Source organism: Protopterus annectens, chromosome 16.part0 (assembly GCF_019279795.1).
Source record: "Protopterus annectens isolate FY-2018-M chromosome 16.part0, PAN1.0, whole genome shotgun sequence".
NCBI lineage: Eukaryota > Metazoa > Chordata > Ceratodontiformes > Protopteridae > Protopterus > Protopterus annectens.
In genome coordinates this window covers 138,353,247-138,376,470 of record NC_056750.1, presented here as the reverse complement: position 1 = coordinate 138,376,470, position 23,224 = coordinate 138,353,247, and the positions used below count along the sequence as shown (strand labels likewise).

At 43.6% G+C, this 23,224-nt stretch overlaps 1 protein-coding gene across 2 annotated transcripts in view; it reads left to right on the top strand.

The window, feature by feature from the left end:
• The window catches only part of APEX1 (apurinic/apyrimidinic endodeoxyribonuclease 1), a 191,536-nt gene that overhangs the window by 66,364 nt on the left and 101,948 nt on the right, over positions 1–23,224 (top strand). For both annotated transcript variants that reach the window (XM_044058298.1, XM_044058299.1), the window contains one exon: positions 17,889–18,081. In XM_044058298.1, coding sequence (XP_043914233.1) covers positions 17,889–18,081 — 193 coding nt within the window. The remainder of the gene's footprint in view (positions 1–17,888; positions 18,082–23,224) is intronic.

Here is a 23,224-nt window from a genome sequence, read left to right as displayed (position 1 = left end):
ACTGTCTTCAAAATAAGGTATTACTGAGCACATTACATGCTTCCTTGCAAAGTTATTTACCAAATTATTAAAATAAGTCATAATTTCCAGAACCTAAATCCTAAACAAACTGTGATATCTGTACATATTTATAAAATAAATATGCAGATGTTCTTCGTGTTTCACTGTTGCAGTCATTACATTTGGGTTATTTGCTTGCAGATAGCCCTCACTCGGCCTGATTAACAAAGTCTTGGGTCCTGCGTCGGTTGCTGTCCCTTCTTCCATGACGTCAGGTCGTCAGGGGTATAAAACATGCAGCCGATGCCATTACATCAGTCTTTCTTGATGTGCTGTGCCCGAAGCAGAAGCAGTTCGCAAGTGCCGGTCGGCAGACTCCTGAAATTTTCATTTTCGAGTTTCAGAACCATTCAACTAAAGCTAAGTACCCCGTTGGGGAAACTTTTTCTTGCTCCTTGCCGATGTCAGTAAAAGTTAATAATTGCATTACTTCTGGAAAGCAAATAACTCAAAGATTTTCATTCGTACTGTATTCCTTGCCTAGGCCCTGACCACAACGTACCTTGCTGTCGGTTTTGTGCTTTATTTAATCGGCGCACTGTCCGTCGTTGGTATATTTTCGCCTCTAAATATTTCGGTTCTCTGTTTAATTATCCACAAATGTCATCGGTTAGCCATCCGACTACCAGGATTTAAAAAAAAAAACGCAAAGATAGACAGAGGCCGCCGAGGTCCAAAACTGCCGACGACGCTTCTCCTAAGCTGTTTGCCGGTATTCAGTAAGGCGCTTTCGCACCCCCTGTTACCCGCTAATTTTGATTTGCAGGCCTCTACTGAGACCTATTCGGAGTCCAGTGTGCCGTGAGATGCTTCAACTATGGAACCCGCGGATGTCTTTACCTTGGATGGGTCCAGAGCCGCTGTACAGGCACCGGCTTCAGAGGGTGTATTCAGGCCTACGGACCTGCATGTTAAATTGACGCCTCCTTCATTACTTTAGGCCTAATCTCGATCAATGTCTAAAAAAACAATGCCCAGGCCACATGCCTCTATGCCTAAAAAACATGGCTGAAGATCTAATAAACTAATCAGGGGTAGCCAACCCCCCCCCCCACCTTCTAAGAGGCCTCGGACTGAAGTTGATTATGAATCTTCTGATCGGGATTTTTTTCTAACTCTTCTGATGATCTGGATTTGTCCTTACCTACTTATGAAGATTCTGATGCAGAGGACTCTATTCCCTCTGCTTCCCCTCCTGTGGATTTTTCTTTTGGGAAAACCTTACATACTCTAAGGTAGCATTTCCACTGGGAAAGCCAGGATTTTCTGATTCAAAAAAGAGGCTTAGGGGTTTCCTTCTCCTACCTCAGCATATGCTTTTAGCTATTCCTCCTGTACTAGACATTGTTGATGCTTTTTCGGAATCTAGTTTGGCTCCTGATTCCCTGCCTCCTGCTCCCAGAAAACCTGACAGATACTACAGGGTCCAAAAATCCTATTGCAGCTCCAGAGACTATTTCACAGGGGCCCAAAGACGTTCAGGCTTCTACTGCAAAAAATCCTACCCCTTCTGATAGAGACTCCAGGGCGCCGGATAGATTGGGTAAGAAGGTTTACACTTCTGCAATCTTGTCCATTAGGGCTTTAAACTGCCAGTTTTCATATGTCAAAATATCGCCAACATGTTATTGGACTGCTTAAACAGAAAATGTTGTTGATTCCTGACTGTGTGGAAAATAGAGTTATAGGATTTAATGCATTCTGCCGGGCAAGTTGTAAAACGTACTTTGCAATGTGGTTTTGATTCATTAGAGGCCTCTTGCAGGCCTGCAGTTACTGGGTCTGTGCTCAGAAGGCATGCTTGGCTTAAGGAGCAATCTTTGCCTGATCATGTTAAAGCTAAATTGTTGGATGCTCCTTTAAATCAGGACCACCTGTTTGGCAACAAGGCTGAGAAAGTTCTTAAAAAGATGGAAGATAAAGCTAAATCTATACAAACTGTTAAAGATTTTTTACAAGTTCAGCCTCCTAGATTTAGTAGGCACTGGCCCTCTAAGAATTGGTCCTTTCCAGCCCCTTCCAGGTCTTCTCAAGCCAAACCCAGACACAGCAAAAACCCCAGGTTTCAGTCCCAGGGTACTCGCAGAACTAAGCAGTGGGGGGCCTCCACTTCCAAGTTTGGAAATAATAAGACCCCCCCCCCCCCCCCATGGTAAACTGTCTCAATGATTTCCTTTTAAAACTTCCAAGCACTTATCAACTGATTGCCCCTTTGGGGGGAAAGATTGCTCTTCATGCAAAGAATTGAACTCATTACCCAGGACAAATGGGTTTTAAATATAGTGTTCCAGGGGATACAGATTTCACTTCCACACGTTGCCAACACCAAGAGGGTGGCTGGACCTACCCCCCAAATTAGTTGGCAGAGGCCCAAAAACAAGTACTTTCTCTCAAGCATGGGGGCTATTCAACTGGTACCAGAAGAGGAAAAGGGACAAGGTTTCTACTCAAGACTTTTCCTGGTACCCAGAAAGACAATTCATGGCATCCTATCCTGGACCTTCCTGGACCTGTCTACTCTAAACACCTTTTTGGAGATTTCAAAATTCCAAGATTCTGACTCTTCACCAAGTACTTCCTATGCTAGGCAAAGATGCCTGGTTGGCAACACTAGATTTAAAAGAAGCATACCTGCACATCCCAATCTGGGAATCTTGCAGAAGATACCTACGTTTCAAAGCAGGCTACACGCACTATCAGTTGTCTGCATTGTCCTTTGGCTTATCTACTGCACCCAGGGTATTCACAAAGTGCCTAGCTCCATTTATTGTATTTTGCAGGCAAAGAAATATTCAAATATACCCATACCTGGACGATTGTCTAATTCGGGTAGAAAGCCAGGACATATATTTAAATAATCTGGGGTACACCATAAACGAAAAGAAATCATACCTGGTACCCTGTTACCAAATTATATTCCTGGGAGCAAGCTTGAATACAACTTCCCAGATGGCTTACCTCACGCCAGTAAAGCAAATTAATTTGACAACATTGACCACCGACTTCAAAAAACCCTGCTATCTGTAAGACAAATACTGCAAGCCTTGGGGTTCATGGCCTCCTGCATTCTTCTGATTCCGTATGCAAGACTGCATATGAGGAAACTACAGTGGTATCTAAAAAGCCTATGGTGTCAACATTCTCAAGACCTAGAAACTGATTCCTATCATACCTTGCCTACGCCTAGAGTTCCTTTGGTGGGCAGAGGCCTGCCACCAAAACAAGGGACTACCTTTCACACCACCCCCTGCTGCCCAAACCCTAACAGATGCATCAGACTATGTATGGGGGGCTCACCTGGCAGGGAAGTGCATTCAGGGCAAATGGAATCCAAGTCAAATGCACCTGCATATCAATCAAAAATAAATGTTAGCTGTACAGAATGCCCTCAAGGACCACATTCTTCCAGGACAACTAATGGTAAAGACAGACAACACCACTGTTATGTGGTACATAAACAAGCAGGGGGGGTACACATTCTTACCCCAGCTACAGACTAGCCATGGCATTGTGGAACACAGCCTTGAGCTACCAAGTGCACCTACAAACTCAATTCCTGCCAGGAAAATTAAATATACTGGCAGACGGACTAAGCAGAAACCTCATGGACCCACACTAGTGGAAACTGGAACCAAGGATTTTCAACATGTTGACAAGCAGATGGGAGTGCCCAGATGTAGACCTGTTTGCCTCTCCCCAGAGCTACCAATTGGACAAATTTTGCACAAGGACTCCCCACAAACAAGCCTGGAAAGTGGATGCTCTGTCCTTCAGCTGGAAAAACCTATCTGTCTATGTCTTCCCCCTTTGCCTCTGCTCTCCAAAGTACTACTAAAAATCAAACGGGACAAACCAAGGATGATTTTGATTGCTCCAGACTGGCCGTGCCAACACTGGTACCCCCTCCTGCGCAGTGTGTCTCTGTTATCTCCATGGCACCTGCCTCAAGACTCCTCCACTGCTCTCTCAGCAAGAGAACCAGATTCTGCACTGTCAGCTTCTAACACTGAACTTTGCAGCCTGGCTAATTACTTAATCTCTACTTTACCATCCCTTAGCAAACCTGGGATGGATATAATTTTAGAGGCAAGGAGGCCTAGTACTAGAAAATTTTATGCAGAAAAATGGAAAAGATTGTGTGCCTGGAACCAGTCTCAAGGGATGAGCACAGCAGCTCCCACTTTACCTCAGATTTTACAATACTTAACGGAGATGCTTCACAAGGACCTGTCTTTTTCTGCCATTAAAATCCACACCTCAGCCATTTCAGCTCATTATAACACAGAACCTACCCTCTTTTCTCATCCATTGCTCAAGCAGTTCCTCAGAGGGGCCAAAAATTTGAAACCACCCAGGAGAGCTCCAACCCCAGCCTGGGACCTTAACTTTGTCTTGGAGAAACTCACTCTATCTCCTTTCAAGCCAGCTGCTACTGCAGTCTTAAAATTTCTTTCTTGGAAAACAGCTTTCATTTTAGCAATCACTTCAGCTAGAAGGGTATCTGAATTGCAGGCCCTTATGGCAGTGGAGCCTTTCATCATCTCTCATGCGGACAGGGTGTCCCTCAGAACCAATCCATCCTTCATGCCCAAGGTGGTATCCAGTTGGCTCTTAATCACTCCATTCATTTGCCAACCTTCGTTCCTAATCCACAGAATAAAGGGGAACGGGGATACTGCATTCCTTAGACGTGCACAGACAACTTCGATTCTACTTGGACAGGACTAAACCTCAAAGGAAAGCTGAACTGCTGGTGGCATTTGCTGCAGGGGCAGAGGGGAAGGCTGTTTCAAAGCAAACCATTTCTAAATGGATAAGCCATTGCATTCATTTCTGCTATAAGCACCATGGAAAACTATCCCCCAGGGGATCGGACCTCACCCCACCAGGGCTGCATCTACCTCTGCAGCCTTTCTCAGAGGTGTCCCTACAAGGGACATCCTAGAAGCTGCTACCTGGAGTTCTGTACATACTTTCACCAAGCATTATCATTTGCCAATTTTCTCTAAATCCAGAGCTGGCTTTGCCACTGCAGTCTTTGCAGGGCCTTATAGCTGGCCCTAATGCTATCTAAATTCCTCCTCCCAACCATAGCTTTGGGAATCTACCCAAATGTAATGACTGCAGCAGTGAAACACGAAGAACATAGTACAGTTGTGTGCACTTACCATAAATGTAGATGTTAGAGTGTATTCACTGTTGCCGTCCTGGTTACCCTCCCTTTTGGCTATACCTCTATTCTCCTTTACTATGCTTAAAAGCCGTTTTGGTGTATTTTCTTTTTTGTTGGAGGTATATCTTTGTGCATTTGTTTAATTGCTTCCCATTAGGGGGGCACCTGACATCTGAGGCAAGAAACACTGATGTAATGGCGTCAGCTGCATGTTTTATACCCCTGACGACCTGACATCATGGAAGAAGGGACAGCAACTGACGCAGGACCCAAGACTTTGTTAATCAGGCCGACTGAGGGCTACCTGCAAGCAGATAACCCAAATGTAATGACTGCAACAGTGAATACACTCGAACATCTACATTTATGGTAAGTGTACACAACTGTACTTTCCTCATTTTGGAACTATTAACACTGTCTTCAAAATGAGGTATTGCTTAGCACATTGACATGCTCCCTTGCAAAGTTACTTACCAAAGTATGAAAAAAATGTGTAATTCCCATAACGTAAGCCCTAAAACTGATATATGTACATGTGTACAATGCAAGGACACATTTCTTTTACCACGTTGTAAGGACCAATACTGTCTTCAAAATGAGGTATTACTTAGCACTGCGACATCTTTCCTTAGCCAAGTCATTCACTAAAATATGAAAAAATATTGTAATTTTCATAACCTTAGTCCTAAAAAAAATATCTGTACATGTGTACAGTATGAGGCTTCAGCTCATGCACGTCTGTGTTGTGTATGCATAAGTGCAAAATTGACACACATTGTTTTTTGCCCACTGGTCACTGCAGCAGTCTGACCATGTATGCACATTCACTTCCCTGGTACAATAATGAATTATTTCCCCTACCCACATCTTCATTAGTACATGTTATACACGTGCCCCAAAATGAAATGTTCACCCAAATGACCCCTTTAGGAAAATGTTGAGAGATGCACAATCACCAAAATTAAAAGTTTCGCCAAATGACCTATCAGTAGTACTTCCTAGTGTGTGCAACCACCAAATGAAGTCACCCAGGCGACCCCTTGAATAAAATGCTGATGTATGCACAAGTACCAGAGTGAAATAATTCCTAGATAGATGACCATCCAGTAACATTTCCTGCCATATACATGCAACATAATGAAACATACAGCCACTGTTTTGAATAGCACAAAAGCTGGCCAGTCTGCCTCTTGGGTCATATGCCTCGCTACCACTCCATCCACTTGTAAAAAGGAAAAAAATGAAAAAAAAAAATCTCCCCTCTAAATGAGCTATAGCAGAAATATACAGATTCATCCCCCCTGTCTCCCAAGAGAGACCACTGGCATACCGGTCACAGAGCACAAATCGCACTGACACTTGTAGACTATTGACTCATCTGCTGACACTTGAAAGCAGTCACCCTGAAGCATTTCCCTGAATGACCCTTCTGTAATAGTTATGGTATATACATGCACCAAAATGAACCACTCACCACAGTCACCCCTGCAATAAAATGTTGAAGTATGCTGGATTTTGTATCAATATGCAACACTTCAGTTTTACTGAGAGTGAAGAACTAAAGAATCTGGTGCACACACTGCACTTTACATGCAGCTACTGAAAACTATGACAAGTTTTAGCATACGTGGTAGTCTAGAAATGGAACTAGAAAATGTTATGAAAAATGCAATTTACCATTTAATTACTGTATCTCATGCAATGCTGTGAGGCTCAGTTAATTAATCAATGGGGCGGTGAAAGCTGACACCCTCTGGCTAGGCTTATAAATGCCCTTGGGCAGATAGCCTAGTACCTACCTATGAAGGTGAGGTGAATGGGTGCACCTGCCTTCCTGTGTCGACTTGTACAGGGCACTAAAATTACAGTAAATAAGATTATCAGCATAGAAACTGATAATTAAGCAATGACCTCAATTATTTAAAAGCTTGTACACTGTCTACCAGGTAAAAGTTAAAATTTTTATGGGTAGCTAAACTAGAAAAAATAGAACAGCTTACAAGTGGTCATTAAACAAAAGCAATACACATTGCGGGATGGGGGAATGCCAAATTACTACACCACCCAGTGTGTCAAATTCCTTATCTTCTTTGTGCTTTATCTAATGAAATGACCGATATCTCTACAGACTTTGAGGGAAGGGATGAAGAAATTGAAAGATAAGATTATGGAAACAAGATTGCCACACTAGAACTGCCTTATAGATCATCACGATTATCCAAATGCATAAATGCTTTATGTCAGGTGATGGAGATCTACACAACTGTTCTCTGACAGACTTGTAAGGACAAATTCATAAACAATAAGCTCGGAAACAAACTTTGAAAAAACCGCAGAGTAGAAATATTTTGCATGTAGAGATGAACTTTATGTGAAACCTATATGAAAAAAACAGCTGGTCCACACTGTCAAGGCAAGCATTCTAACGTGACTGAAATGCATTACTTTGGGAACCCCCCCCCCCCCCAACACACACACACACACACACACACACACACACACACACACACTCTCTCTCTCTCTCTCTCTCTCTCTCTCGATCTCTCTCTCTCTCGACGTGTGGACTCTACTATTTTAAATTTGTCAGTACAAAAGATTAAAGTAAAAAAAAAACATCAATCCATTCCTTTCACCACCACCTGGACTGCAATAGTAACTACATGTGAACTCAACCTGCAGTAACTTTACTCGTGTCATGAATAAGTAAAATACTTTCCATCAAGAAAATCTAGCTTTCATAATCTGTTACCACATTATGTTAAGGTAAGACACGATTACATGAAAAAGGCAGCAGTATAATGAAACTGGGAAGGTAAATTATGCTACTTGGACTGTTTATGCACGTGGATAACTGCACTCCGAAAATAAAGGCAGAATTAAAATAGTCACGCACGTACTCTTTTCATATTTCTTTTAAGTGCTTCCAAAAGCAGTTGCATTTAACTATTATGGCACATCCATAGATAACTAAACTTGTTGCATTAACTGCAGTTTAACAAGCAAACTAAAACACCCTTCCCCCAAAAAAGAGATACGAGACTTGTACTGGGAAAAGGCAGAAGTATTTCCAAAGCGAGAAAAACACCCAGAAGTTGGAAAGAATCTGCAGGTTCTTAACGGTCTTCTTTCTCTGTTTTTGTCTTCAGCTACGTCCTACTGCTCATATAACTTTGCCTGATGTTCTTCGTCTTCCATTGCTGCAGTCCTGACTATTGGGTATAGTCCGCGTCCAGTCGGCCCGAATACCAGAGTATAAGGCTGACGTCGGTCAGGGCGCATTAGACTGGCGTCAGAGCGTCAGGGTACTATCTTGCATGACCGGCGTCATATCCTCAGTCTTTTTGCCGCATGGTCCGATGCAGAAGCACTTTTGCGAGTGCAGGTTGGCGTACTGAAATATTTGCCAAAGCGGAGTGTCAGGCCGAAACAGACTTGCCTAAGTACCCGTTGGGAACATTTTGGTTTTTTCTTGCCTCAGTATTTTACCGGATGTCAGAAAAAGTGAATAACTGTATTTCTTGTGGGAAACAGATACCGCATAGGGATTATCATACCTTGTGTATACCTTGCTTAGGGCCTGAGCACGACGTTGTTGGTTGCCGCTCTTGTGCTAGGTTTAACAAACGCACTATTAAGAGGAGGTTAGACTGTGCCAGGTTAGTGTTTGGGAAACGTTGCAATTATAAAATGCCGTCGGATGCTCCGACGCCCGCTTCCTCTAAAAAAACGCAAGGATAAAACAGTGAAGCCTAGGGTTGAGGAACCGGCAGTCCCGGACGTCGGTTCTTTAGAAGGCTCAGTGGAGCCGGAGGTTTTGCCAGGAGTTTCCATGGAGTCCCAGGCAGAAACTTTACTCTTACAGGATGTGCCTTCTCAGGAGGTAGGCCAGGCTGAGGGGGCTTCTCAGGTGACTGTTCTTCCCTCTCTTCCCAAGGTAGTTAGAGCCTCTCCTTCTGTTGCCAAAACTTCTTTAAGAGGTAGGCCTAGTTCAGCTTTACTGGGGGTTTCTCCTAGCATTTCGGGTTCTGTACCTAAGAAACATATGCTTAAAATGGCAGAAGATTTGATTACTATGATTAGGGGTTCTATGCCCCGCCTGATAAGAGGCCTAGGGTGGAACCTGGGAAATTTTTGGGATTAGTTTTTTTGGGGAAAACAAGTTTGTTTTCCAGGGGGGGGGGGGGTGGGGGGGGGGGGGGGGGCCCCCCCTTTAGGTCCTTTCCCGTGGAAAGGGGGGCCTTTTTTTTTCCAGGGGGAAAAGGGGGAAAACCCCCTTTATTCCTTTTTTTTTTTAAATTTCTTTTAATTTTGGAAAAAAGAAAATTCCCACTTTTTTTCCTTTTTTTTTCAGCTTTTCTTCCCTTTTTTAGGAATTTCTCCCTTTTTCAGTTCAGCCTCCTAGATTTAGTAGGCACTGGCCCTCTAAGAATTGGTCCTTTCCAGCCCCTTCCAGGTCTTCTCAAGCCAAACCCAGACACAGCAAAACCCCAGGTTTCAGTCCCAGGGTACTCGCAGAACTAAGCAGTGGGGGGGGGGCCTCCACTTCCAAGTTTGGAAATAATAAGACCCCCCCCCCCCCAAGGTAAACTGTCTCAATGATTTCCTTTTAAAATTTCCAAGCACTTATCAACTGATTGCCCCTTTGGGGGGGGAAAGATTGCTCTTCATGCAAAGAATTGGGAACTCATTACCCAAGACAAATGGGTTTTAAATATAGTGTTCCAGGGGATACAGATTTCACTTCTACGCATTGCCAACACCAAGAGGGTGGCTGGACCTACCCCCAAATTAGTTGGCAGAGGCCCAAAAACAAGTACTTTCTCTCAAGCATGGGGGCTATTCAACTGGTACCAGAAGAGGAAAAGGGACAAGGTTTCTACTCGAGACTTTTCCTGGTACCCAGAAAGACAATTCATGGCATCCTATCCTGGACCTTCCTGGACCTGTCTACTCTAAACACCTTTTTGGAGATTTCAAAATTCAAGATTCAGACTCTTCACCAAGTACTTCCTATGCTAGGCAAAAGATGCCTGGTTGGCAACACTAGATTTAAAAGAAGCATACCTGCACATCCCAATCAGGGAATCTTGCAGAAGATACCTACGTTTCAAAGCAGGCTACACGCACTATCAGTTGTCTGCATTGTCCTTTGGCTTATCTACTGCACCCAGGGTATTCACAAAGTGCCTAGCTCCAGTTGTTGTATTTTGCAGGCAAAGAAATATTCAAATATACCCATACCTGGATGATTGTCTAATTCGGGTAGAAAGCCAGGACATATATTTAAATCATCTGGCCTTTGTAAAAAGGGTTCTAACTTGTCTGGGGTACACCATAAACGAAAATAAATCATACCTGGTACCCCGTTATCAAATTATATTCCTGGGAGCAAGCTTGAATACAACTTCCCAGATGGCTTACCTCACGCCAGTAAAGCAAATTCATTTGACAACATTGACCACCTACTTCAAAAAAACCCTGCTATCTGTAAGACAAATACTGCAAGCCTTGGGGTTCATGGCCTCCTGCATTCTTCTGATTCCATATGCAAGACTGCATATGAGGAAACTACAGTGGTATCTAAAAAGCCTATGGTGTCAACATTCTCAAGACCTAGAAACTGATTCCTATCATACCTTGCCTACGCCTAGAGTTCCTTTGGTGGGCAGAGGCCTGCCACCAAAACAAGGGACTACCTTTAACACCACCCCCTGCTGCCCAAACCCTAACAGATGCATCAGACTATGTATGGGGGGCTCACCTGGCAGGGAAGTGCATTCAGGGCAAATGGAATCCAAGTCAAATGCACCTGCATATCAATCAAAAAGAAATGTTAGCTGTACAGAATGCCTTCAAGGACCACATTCTTCCAGGACAACTAATGGTAAAGACGGACAGCACCACTGTTATGTGGTACATAAACAAGCAGGGGGTACACATTCTTACCCCCGCTACAGACTAGCCATGGCATTGTGGAACACAGCCTTGAGCTACCAAGTGCACCTACAAACTCAATTCCTGCCAGGAAAATTAAATATACTGGCAGACTGACTAAGCAGAAACCTCATGGACCCACACTAGTGGAAACTGGAACCAAGGATTTTCAACATGTTGACAAGCAAATGGGAGAGCCCAGATGTAGACCTGTTTGCCTCTCCCCAGAACTACCAATTGGACAAATTTTGCACAAGGACTCCCCACAAACAAGCCTGGAAAGTGGATGCTCTGTCCTTCAGCTGGAAAAACCTATCGGTCTATGTCTTCCCCCTCTGCCTCTGCTCTGCAAAGTACTACTAAAAATCAAACAGGACAAACCAAGGATGATTTTGATTGCTCCAGACTGGCCGCGCCAACACTGGTACCCCCTCCTGCGCAGTGCGTCTCTGTTACCTCCATGGCACCTGCCTCAGACTCCTTCTCTGCTCTCTCAGCAAGAAAACCAGATTCTGCACTGTCAGCTTCTAACACTGAACTTTGCAGCCTGGCCAATTACTTAATCTCTACTTTACCATCCCTTAGCAAACCTGGGATGGATATAATTTTAGAGGCAAGGAGGCCTAGTACTAGAAAATTTTATGCAGAAAAATGGAAAAGATTGTGTGCCTGGAACCAGTCTCAAGGGATGAGCACAGCAGCTCCCACTTTACCTCAGATTTTACAATACTTAATGGAGATGCTTCACAAGGGCCTGTCTTTTTCCGCCATTAAAATCCACACCTCAGCCATTTCAGCTCATTATAACACAGAACCTACCCTCTTCTCTCATCCATTGCTCAGGCAGTTCCTCAGAGGGGCCAAAAATTTGAAACCACCCAGGAGAGCTCCAACCCCAGCCTGGGACCTTAACTTCGTCTTGGAGAAACTCACTCTATCTCCTTTCAAGCCAGCTGCTACTGCAGTCTTGAAATTTCTTTCTTGAAAAACAGCTTTCATTTTAGCAATCACTTCAGCTAGAAGGGTATCTGAATTACAGGCCCTTATGGCAGTGGAGCCTTTCATCATCTTTCATGCGGACAGGGTGTCCCTCAGAACCAATCCATCCTTCATGCCCAAGGTGGTATCCAGTGTGGCTCTTAATCACTCCATTCATTTGCCAACATTCGTTCCTAATCCACAGAGCAAAGGGGAACGGGGATACTGCATTCCTTAGACATGCACAGACAACTTTGATTCTACTTAGACAGGACTAAACCTCAAAGGAAAGCTGAACTGCTGGTGGCATTTGCTGCAGGGGCAGAGGGGAAGGCTGTTTCAAAGCAAACCATTTCTAAATGGATAAGCCATTGCATTCATTTCTGCTGTAAGCACCATGGAAAACTATCCCCCAGGGGATCAGACCTCACTCCACCAGGGCTGCATCTACCTCTACAGCCTTTCTCAGAGGCGTCCCTACCAGGGACATCCTAGACGCTGCTACCTGGAGTTCTGTCCATACTTTCACCAAGCATTATCATTTGCCAATTTTCTCTAAATCCAGAGCTGGCTTTGCCACTGCAGTCTTGCAGGGCCTTATAGCTGGCCCTAATGCTATCTAAAGTCCTCCTCCCAACCATAGCTTTGGGAATCTACCCAAATGTAGTGACTACAGCAGTGAAACACGAAGAACATAGTACAGTTTGTGTACACTTACCATAAATGTAGATGTTCGAGTGTATTCACTGTTGCAGTCCTGGTTACCCTCCCTTTTGGCTGTACCTCTAGATTCCTTTACTATGCTTAAAAGCCTTTTTCGTGTATTTTCTTTTTTGTTGGAGGTATATCTTTGTGCATTTATGTTTAATTGCTTCCCATTAGGGGGGCACCTGACATCTGGGGCAAGAACCACTGATGTAATGGCGTCAGCTGCATGTTTTATACCCCTGACGACCTGACATCATGGAAGAAGGGACAGCAACCAAGGCAGGACCCAAGACTTTGTTAATCAGGTCGACTGAGGGCTAACTTTTTCTGACATCGGCTGAGGCAAGAAAGAGTCCCCAACGGGGTACTTAGCTTTAGAAGTCTTCGAAGTAGTATTCGGTAGAAATAATCTCTGGATCCGACCGACCGGCACTTGCGAACAGCTTCTGCTTCGGGCGCCACGCGGCAAGAAACACTGAAGAAAATGGCGTCGGCTGATGCTTTTATACCCGAAGACCAATGGAGATGACGTCGGGTGAAGTGCGACATCAGCCGAAGCCGGACCCGGACTTTGGAATCCGGCCGACTGAAGGGCTGCCTGACGACAGGACAACCCAGCTGTAATGACTGCAGATGCTATCCAGTTCGGACATCTACATTTATGGTAGGTACAAAACTGTACTTTTTAGCATACGTGGTAGTCTAGAAATGGAACTAGAAAATGTTATGAAAAATGCAATTTACCATTTAATTACTGTATCTCATGCAATGCTGTGAGGCTCAGTTAATCAATGGGGCGGCGAAAGCTGACACCCTCTGGCTAGGCTTATAAATGCCCTTGGGCAGATAGCCTAGTACCTACCTATGAACCTAAGGGTGAGGTGAATTGGTGCACCTGCCTTCCTGTGTCGACTTGTACAGGGCACTAAAATTACAGTAAATAAGATCATCAGCATAACTGATAATTAAGCAATGACCTCCATTATTTAAAAGCTTGTACACTGTCTACCAGGTAAAAGTTAACATTTTTATGGATAGCTAAACTAGAAAAAATAGAACAGCTTACAAGTGGTCATTAAACAAAAGCAATACACATTGCGGGATGGGGGAATGCCAAATTACTACATCACCCAGTGTGTCAAATTCCTTATCTTCTTTGTGCTTTATCTAATGAAATGACCGATATCTGTACAGACTTTGAGGGAAGGGATGAAGAAAATGAAAGATAAGATTATGGAAACAAGATTGCCACACTAGAACTGCCTTATAGATCATCACGATTATCCAAATGCAGAAATGCTTTATGTCAGGTGATGGAGATCTACACAACTGTTCTCTGACAGACTTGTAAGGACATTCATAAACAATAAGCTCGGAAACAAACTTTGAAAAAACCGCAGAGTAGAAATATTTTGCATGTAGAGATGAACTTTGTGAAACCTATATGAAAAAAAAACAGCTGGTCCACACTGTCAAGGCAAGCATTCTAACGTGACTGAAATGCATTACTTTGGACCCCCCCCCCCCCCAACACACACACACTCTCTGTCTCTCTCACTCTGTCTCTCTCACTCTGTCTCTCTCACTCTGTCTCTCTCACTCTGTCTCTCTCACTCTGTCTCTCTCACTCTGTCTCTCTCACTCTGACTCTCTCACTCTGACTCTCTCACTCACTCACTCACAATACAGAAGAGGGATCCAGTAGCAGGTAAAATCTCCAAATATTAGCAAAAAGAAACCAAAATACCTGCTGCTGTACCCCTCTATTTTTGGGAAAACAAAAGAAAATTAGGTTGGGGTGGAGGTGCTATGCAAGTGGTGGCTTGGAATGCAAGAATCTGATTGGCAGCCACCACTTGCTTTATCAACAACTTTTCCAACTGATTTTCTATGAAAAGTTTAATATGACCTTAATGTAAAGACACACTGAATCGTAACTACATGGGGTAAATTACAATTTCAGTTATGATTTCAGCATTTTTTTTTACATAATATCAACTGCAAGTCTACACTACAGTTTCTCGTGCTTGTGGAAGGCACTCTGGGTGGGTGGGGGTAACAGCTTGCAATTCATACCTTCTCCTGGCTGTGTTAAGTACAGAGGAGCCATGAGAAGGTACTTGGGGTTAATGAATTAAGTTGGGTGATTGCATAAGCATGACCATGATTTACAAAGGGTATCCTTTTAGAGCTGTTTGTAAGAGTTCAGGTTTAGAATCGATCTAACACGAAGTGGTAGTTTATTCCAGGCATTTGCCACTAAATAGCTGCAGAGGAGTTTGCCAATATTTTTCAAATACACTTGAATGAATTCCATAGTATTTATATATAATATCTTGAGTAACTATGTACACTATTTACATTAGGCTGACACTATAACAGATCTTAATGTGTAAAGTTATTTTATAAGCATGTCCAATCCATTATCAGTGTCTGATCGATTATTGTATAGTGTCAGTCAACAATAGAGTTTGCCAGTATTTTTGTTGGGCACATATACTTGCAGAATATGCCATTGAGAGCTATGGAGGGCACGGCTGGGAGTGAAATGGTGAATGAGGGAAGAGAGAGGGGCAGGAGGAGGGTTCATGTAAGACGAAATGAGTCAAGAGAAGCCAGGGTAGTAAGATTTGATGAAATTCCAACCACTGCAAGTTTTTCAAGGCTAGGCAGTGGTGAGAGCGGTAAGTGCGGTTGAAGGCAAATATTGCAATCTTATTATAGGTGAGTTGCAATTTAGACAGAAGGTTGGATTTGGAGGTGTGTAAGGATTAGGGTTACCACCTGTCCCTCTTTGGGTAGCTGTGTCCTGCAAAAAAATTGTAAAATTGGCAAAAGTTCTGAGATTTTAGGACAAAATTATTTCCTATATTTTATGTAATAGTTGCATAAAAGTTATTATGTATCTGAAACACCTAAATGTTATAAGAAACGGAATAAGCAATTAAAATGCTGCAAGAATAAGCTTTTTTTAGGCAAAAAAGTGAAGTTCTGTCCTTTGTACTGGCCGTGGGTATATTTCTGCCTGCAAAATCTGACGTTTGTACCAAAAATGTCCCACTTTGGACTTTTGAAAAGGTGGCAACCCTAGTAAGGATAGGGACTACATAGAGTAGGGTGGGGAGTAGGAAAGCTTGTGCAAGGGAGAGCCTAGAAGCATTTGTGAGGAATGGACTTTTACAAAAAAATAAAGAGGGGGGGTGCAGTCTAATACTTCAGAATGACTGACTTTATGCCAGTATTGCACCCCCTCCCCCTAATCTCTCAGAATCTGTCCCAGAAGCTCTGCTCTCTCAACATTCCCCCTTTGGAAACTGATTGTGACGGCTCTTGGGTGTTTAAATTGATGCAGGAGGGTTACAATTGACAGTGAATATGAAAACCATCTTTCAGGAGAATTCTTTCCTACCCTCCGAGCCAAACAGAATTTTTCTCCTCTGATTTTAACACCTTTCCACCATAGGAGTCCTAGAACCCACTGCCTTTGGATCAAGGGGGCAAAGGCTTGTAATCCAGAATGTTTCTGGTACCAACGAGAGCTTTCCTGGAGGCTGTCTCTAGATCTGGCCTGTGCTTGTGTATGTTGCTGCGTGCCTGTGTGTGTGTCTTGTTGCACGCTGTCACTCTGTCTCTTTGTGAAAGTAACTACATTCAAAATGGTAATCCTTCACTGTCTGTTACCTCTCATCCCTTCAGGGAGTTTTGTGGTAACATGAATCTAAAAAGTCCTTAGCGTGTTCAGTAACCACAGGCTTTTGAAAATTTCCCAGGGTGTTTTACAGTGCCTAGCTCCGGTGGTTGCTCATTACAAATGGCATGGTATTCACATATTTTCTTAGACAAATTGCTTATGTTTTCAGAGCATTTTCCCAGGTGTTAAGGGTCCTCAAGCACAGGTTTAAGCTTTCTTCCCAATCTGGGGTTCCAGATAAAACCTCCTAGACTCTTGACTCACAAGATTTTCTGTGGTGCCTTGTAGACTTTCCACTGCCAAAAATGCAACAGCTTGCTGAGAAAGTTGAAAAAATCTGGAAACTCTCCTGTGCTTTTCTAATCAGTCTGACTTATGCAAGAGAATTTCTTGACCATGGTAAGTCTATTCCAGGCAGTATCAAGTCACATTTACTAGAGCCTTGGCTAGAGGCAGTTACTTGGCTCTCTTTATGTACTTATTGCAAAACTGTATTCCTTTTCCTGGTCCAGAACAGGTTTTCCTAGGATCATTCTCTAGGGACGTTTGGATCCATATCCATCATCCTGTCAGGTTGGATAGGCTTTGGTTACTTAACACATACTGCAGCAGAGAGAATTGATGAATATACTATGGTTATACAAGTTGCTCTTACCCATAACAGTAGTATGCAAATTCCTCACTGTTACAGTATATATCCTTCCCTCCAGGCTGGGTTATTTTCGGGGGGGGGGGGTTGTTTTTGGTAGTTGTGTACATTTTTGAGTTTGAGGATGAATACTTCCCTCGCCTTACAGGTAAGTCCTGAAGAAAGCTTCATTCTCTCTGCTGATTGGAAAGTCATGTGGAGGGGAAGTCAGCAGTCAGAGTGAAGGTATGGGAGGAGACAGCTTTGTGAAGCTGGCTGGTAGTTGTCCTGGGTAGGACGCAACCCTTATAGCCCAAGTCTACTGCAGCAGTGAGTAATCTGAACGTGTCCTGTTATGAATAAATCTAAATTGCACAACTGTGTTTTTTCCTCCACTATATATTGTCTATTTGTATTTGTCCTTATCCCCGTGGCACAGGTCATGTCTAAAGGGTTTGCTAATTTTAAACTACTTTACCAAATAAGTGAACACTGCAGTGTTATGACCACCAATGTTCTCTAGCGGTTACTCATCTGGTTATGTAAACAATCAAAACCTCAGACCTACTGAAATGGAATGATGTACAGGGTAACGGTCAATGTGATTGGTGTCCGGTAGCCACTTAGAAGTATCAAAGTTTTTAAGGTGTATTTCTCATATTGAGCAAACTGTCATCCTTGTGTGGATTGATTGTGTTTTCCCCATTTCCTTTTAGTGGGTCCGTGAGGAGAGCCCAGACATCTTGTGCTTGCAGGAGACTAAGTGTGGAGAGTCTGCTCTTCCAGCTGAAGTAAAGGACATGCCAGAGTATCCAAATAAGTATTGGGCATGCTCTGATGAGAAGGAAGGCTACAGTGGTGTAGCTATGCTTTCCAAGAAGAAGCCCATCAAGGTTACATATGGCATTGGTAAGCATTCATTTTTGGCTAGTTTGGGGTTGCTGTGTTGGTCCTGACCATAGAGTGATGCCAGTGTGAGGTATGTGAAATGGCTATGCATGTAGCCTTGGCAGATATTTGTAAAATACTTTTTAAATCATCTGCAGTAGATGACTACCGGGGTTTGGAATGTCATGTAGAGCAAAAACACTCAAGCCGGTGCGTTTCTGTATGCGGATGCTCACATATATTCATTGTTACTCATGCATTTAGACATCACTTCAGTGTAGGCTGTATGTAAGCAAGCCGCAAGTAGGCAGACAGGATGCTGAATGTGGATAGGTGGTTCCATTGCTGTGTGAGGTTGGACAGCATAAAAGAGGAGAACCAAGTTTCGGAACACCACACAAGATTTCACTGTTACTCACTTGGAGGACTACAGATAGCAAAGGTAGAAAGGTTGCTTCAGATTTTTTTAAAGGAATGCAATGTGAGGGTTCCGTGCTGACTGTGAAATAGGGAAGAGAGAGGATGATGGGGAAGAGCAGTGGATAAAAATCCAGGATGCTGAGGAAAGAGGTGGGGGAACAACTGTCTTCCTTTTAAGGAGATTAAACGTACACTAAGCAAATGGGGTTGTTTCCAGGATTTTCAGATATCTTGACCTATTTTGGCAGCACAAAGAATCAAGTCTGTATGCTGTTAACAAGTTGCTGCTTTTACGAAACCCAACAAGATTTGATTCCTTCTACCTCTGTTTGCCTACCATGTGACTCTGAGCAAGTCGGTTAATAAAAAATGCTCCTGGCTTGCCCCTAAAAAGGGATACTTGTGTCCTGTAGAGTTAACTTGATTAACAAGTGTATGCAGTTAGAAGAAGAAAAACGCTGAGGCTTTCAGCAGGCAAATGCATTGAATCATTGGTAAGATCATAGTTACACAGTTCAGTCCTGAATGGAGTGAAAAAACTGGGGAAAAAATCTGTGGGACTTAACAGGGCCATTAGCCTAACTGGTATGGCAGGGAAAGTTAGTGGAGAGAATCCTTAAGGAAAAGCTAGAGCCTTCCAGGAGGACAGCAGCTAGCACTTCATGCTTTGGTATTCACTGTTATTTTTAAATTGATTCAGTTTTAACTGGGCTGCAGGTGAGGTTGACAGTGGAAGTGGACTACCTGGATTTCACCAAGACCTCTATCTTTGTCTCACGTTGACAGCTGATGGAGAAAACTGAAGGCATTTGGAAAAGAGCAAGACTGAGGGGCTATATGCTTGCATGGAGGGCTGTAGCTAAGAGTAATTCAGTCACTCTTTCTGATGGCTCTCAAGGAGCAGCACCAACATTTTCTAGCATAAAGCTGTTAATGTTAAAGAATGGGAGTAAGAGTCCAAGAAAGGATTTGGAATCGCTAACCACATGAGTAGAAGGCTCACAGTGCACAAATGCACTTGGGCCACAACAGCCTTTGTATGTGAAGTGTTGGCGGTGGGCAAATAGATGGCAACAAACAAGGATGAGGTTTGTGATGGTGTTGGATCATCCAGGAGAAGTGAAAATGGGGACTATATTAAACAATGCCAAGATGGGTCCTTGAGATGACAGCTTCCCAGTGCAAAGGGATGATGCTTCTGCTTTACAAAACCTTGGTAAGACTATATCTTGAGGTATTGTTTGCAGTTCAGGATGCGGTATAGTGAAGGGAACATCAGGCTGCTGAAAGCAGTCTAGAGGACACTTGTTAGAAAGGTGTCTTGGGTGGAGGAAAGATGGTACGATGGTCTGTCTGATCGCCTGAGTCATTACTGGTTATTTAGCCATTCAGATAAGTGCCACATTGGGGTTTTTTGACTTGTCCTTTTTGCTTTTAGTGTTTGTGGCGGTGTAGGGTTTCATGTCATCCAGAAGGGTAAATGCCAGTATGGGAAACAGATTCCCCATAAAGACTTATCACAAGTAGTGCTTGTTTTGTTTAGGAGCTTCTTATGACCATACGTCTTGTACTGTTTGTCAGGCTTTTGTTCCAAACACCTTGCGTAGTCGTCTTTCCTTTCTCTCCATTTATCTTGAAAACCAGAGTCTAAAGCGTTTAACGAAAGAAACTCTGTGGAGGGTACTCCCCAGTCTGTGGGCTCAGCCATCTTTGAAGGAGGCCAGAAAAGTCTTCTCCACAGAACCTCTTGAGACTGGTGAAAGTCCGGAGGATCCTCCTGTTTCTGGGCTGAATTCCTTTGCCATAACAGGTTCGGAGGCCAGCATGGATGTGGCTTCTGACGTCGTTGGAGGCTATGCAGATGTCCGCTTCACAGCGGCTGATTATGTCCAAAGGGCCTAGGGGGTTCATCCGATACTGGTTAGGGAGGAAGTCTTGACTACTACTATTGAATGAAGGCTGGTGTCTGAGCCTCCTACTTTTCATAAGTTGGATGTCCCTTTAAAAAAGAAGTGGAAGACAAAACCTATTTCTTCTGCTCCCAGGGCCCTTCAAAGTGAATGGCAGAATTTTATACAGGCTTGTTCAATGTTCTTATGACCTTGAAGCCGCCTGGGGGGGGGGGGTCTGTGTCCCAGTTCCTCCTTGGTAGTCTTTTTCCCTTTAATAGGTCTAGGGATCAGAGTTCCTCAGAAGAGGATTCTGATGAGGAATCCTGGCCTAGTCTACCCAGATTCTTTACCCTTTGGATTATGGTTCAAAGGAAGAGGAGTCTGCTAGTCCTGAACCACCTTTTGAGGAGAGTTCCTCTAGGGATACCATTGCCAGGATGATGGAATTCTTTAAATGAGATTGTTCCCAAGTTTCTGAAGTGCAGAGAAGAATTTGAGCTCCTTCAAATGGACTGTCTTAGACTCTCTGCTGTTCTTCTGCTTTGGCTGCTTTATCAGATGCCTTTTCTTCTGCATCTCAGGCACCAGACTCTCAGCTGCCCTACTTCTAAAAAAATGGATAGGTTTTATAAAGTGCCTGATAACTTGCAGATTCCAGTGTGTCCATCTGCTGATCCTTCGGTGGTTCTGTGGCTTCTGACAAGCCTTCTAAATTGCTGCCTTCCATTAAATTTCTTCTTTCTGATAGAGAACAAGACTGTGGAGAGGCTGGGTAAAAAGGTTTATATTTCAGCCACCCTAGCCTTTCGGGCTGTTGATTCAGACTTGTATGACCAGATATGTTTTGCCTCTCCTTTCTCAGGTTTGCCAAGTTATTTCTGGCCTTCCTGATTCTGAGGGTAAAACTCTTCTGCCTTGTCTTTGTTAGGGGCTTCTTCCCAGGTAGCTCGCCATTCCGTTAAATATAGTTATGATGGAGCAGATGCTTCTTCAAGGGTTGCTGCTTCTGTCTCTGTGTTGACAGAATATTGCTGACTATAGTTTCAACCTGTACCTGATGATATTAAGGTGAAATTGATGGATGCTCCTCTGGACAACAAATGTTTGTGATCCAGCAGATGATTTGTTAAAGTTCCTGCAGGACACAGGCTTCGAGTTACAGTAACTGAAGCATCATTTTTTTTTTATTTCCCCTGTGTCAAAGTTCCAGAGAAACTAGCCTAATACACCGGCCTTTGTTAAAAAGCAGTTTCATCGTTCCCTTAAAGCCAAGAAGGGTGGTATGTGGGTTCCCCCAGCTATGTCTACACAGACACCTCCTGCTCAGAAGCCTTCCTTTCTTGATAAACCATGTGCTGTCCGACTACCCAATTCTTTCCAGCCATGTTCCTCTCTTACATGGTCTTTTTCTCTCCCAGTCTGGTTCAGCATAACCCAGGATTCCTGGGTTCTTTCCATCATTCACCAGGGGTATTTTATGGTTTGGAAATCCCCCCCCCCCCATTTTTTCTGGGCATTCCTCAGCCACCTCAAGAGTAGTTGAGCTCTTTTCCAGAGGTGCTTCAGGGTCTTTTGATTCGGGAGAATTGTTCAAGAGGGTCCAGCTGCTCAGAGGGAAGGGGTTTTATTCCAAAATGTTTTTGGTCTCCAGGGAAGAGGGCACTTGACCCATTCTGGATCTTTCTCACCTGAATACATTTCTGAATATTCCTTTTGAATGTTATCCCTTCAGACTTGGTTCCCGCTTCTGCTTTTCTGACTTTTATGGTTTATCTGGATGCGAAGGATGCTTGCCTGCATAGCCTTATTCATCCCCTTTTCAGGAAGTTTTTACATATCTCTGTTGCTTCCTGGCATTTTCAGATGTTCTTCATGTTTCACTCATCACACTTTGGTTATCTGACTGCAGGTAGCCCTCTGTCTGCCCAAATACCAGAGTCTTGGGATTTCTGCATCGGATGCTGTTGCCTCTTCCATGAATTCAGGTAGTCAGGGATATAAAACATACAGCCGATGCCATTGCATCAGCTTTTCTTGCTGTGCAGGAGCCTGAAGCAATTCGCAAGTGCCGGTGGGCCACTACCTGAAATTTTTGTTAGTGTTTCAAACCTGAAGTCTTAAGCTAAGTATCCCGTTGGGATCCTTTTTTCTTGCTCTAACCGATGTTAGAAAAAGTTAATTTTCATGCCTGTGGAAAGCAAATCCCTCAAATTTTCATTCTTACTGCGTCACCTGTTTAGGCCCAGACCACAACGTTCCTCACTGTCTGTTTTGTGCCTTGTTTAATGCCTGAACTATTCGTTGTCGGGCTATCTTTGTCGCTAAATTCTTTCGCTCTCATTCTCCGTATTCCAAAATGGCTTCAATAAGCTGTCTGACTACTGATCTTCCGTAAAAACGTAAGGATAAAGACAGAGACAGACCGCATAGGTCCAAAACTGCCGACTACTCTTCCATTAAGCTAGTCGCCAGTCCGATTCAGGTGCCTTCGCAACACCTGATAACCACTTCTACAGATTCGCAGCCCTCAGCTGAGACCCATTCGGAGTCCAGTATGCTACGAGGTGCTGCTTCGACTATGGACCCTGCAGATGTCTCTACCTTCGATGGGTCCGGAGCTGCTGTGCAGGCACCGGCTTCTGAGGGTGTATTCTAACCTTCCGATGTTCGTATTAAACAGACAACTTTGTTTTTGACTAAAACTACCGATTTTCTCAGGCCCACAGTTTGCATTAAGCCTAGAAAGTTGACAACCAAAGCGCATGCTCAAGCTCCCATGCCGCAGAATCAAATGCTTAGAATGGCTGAAGACCTTATAACCTTAATTAGGGGAAGCCAGCCGTCCCCACTCT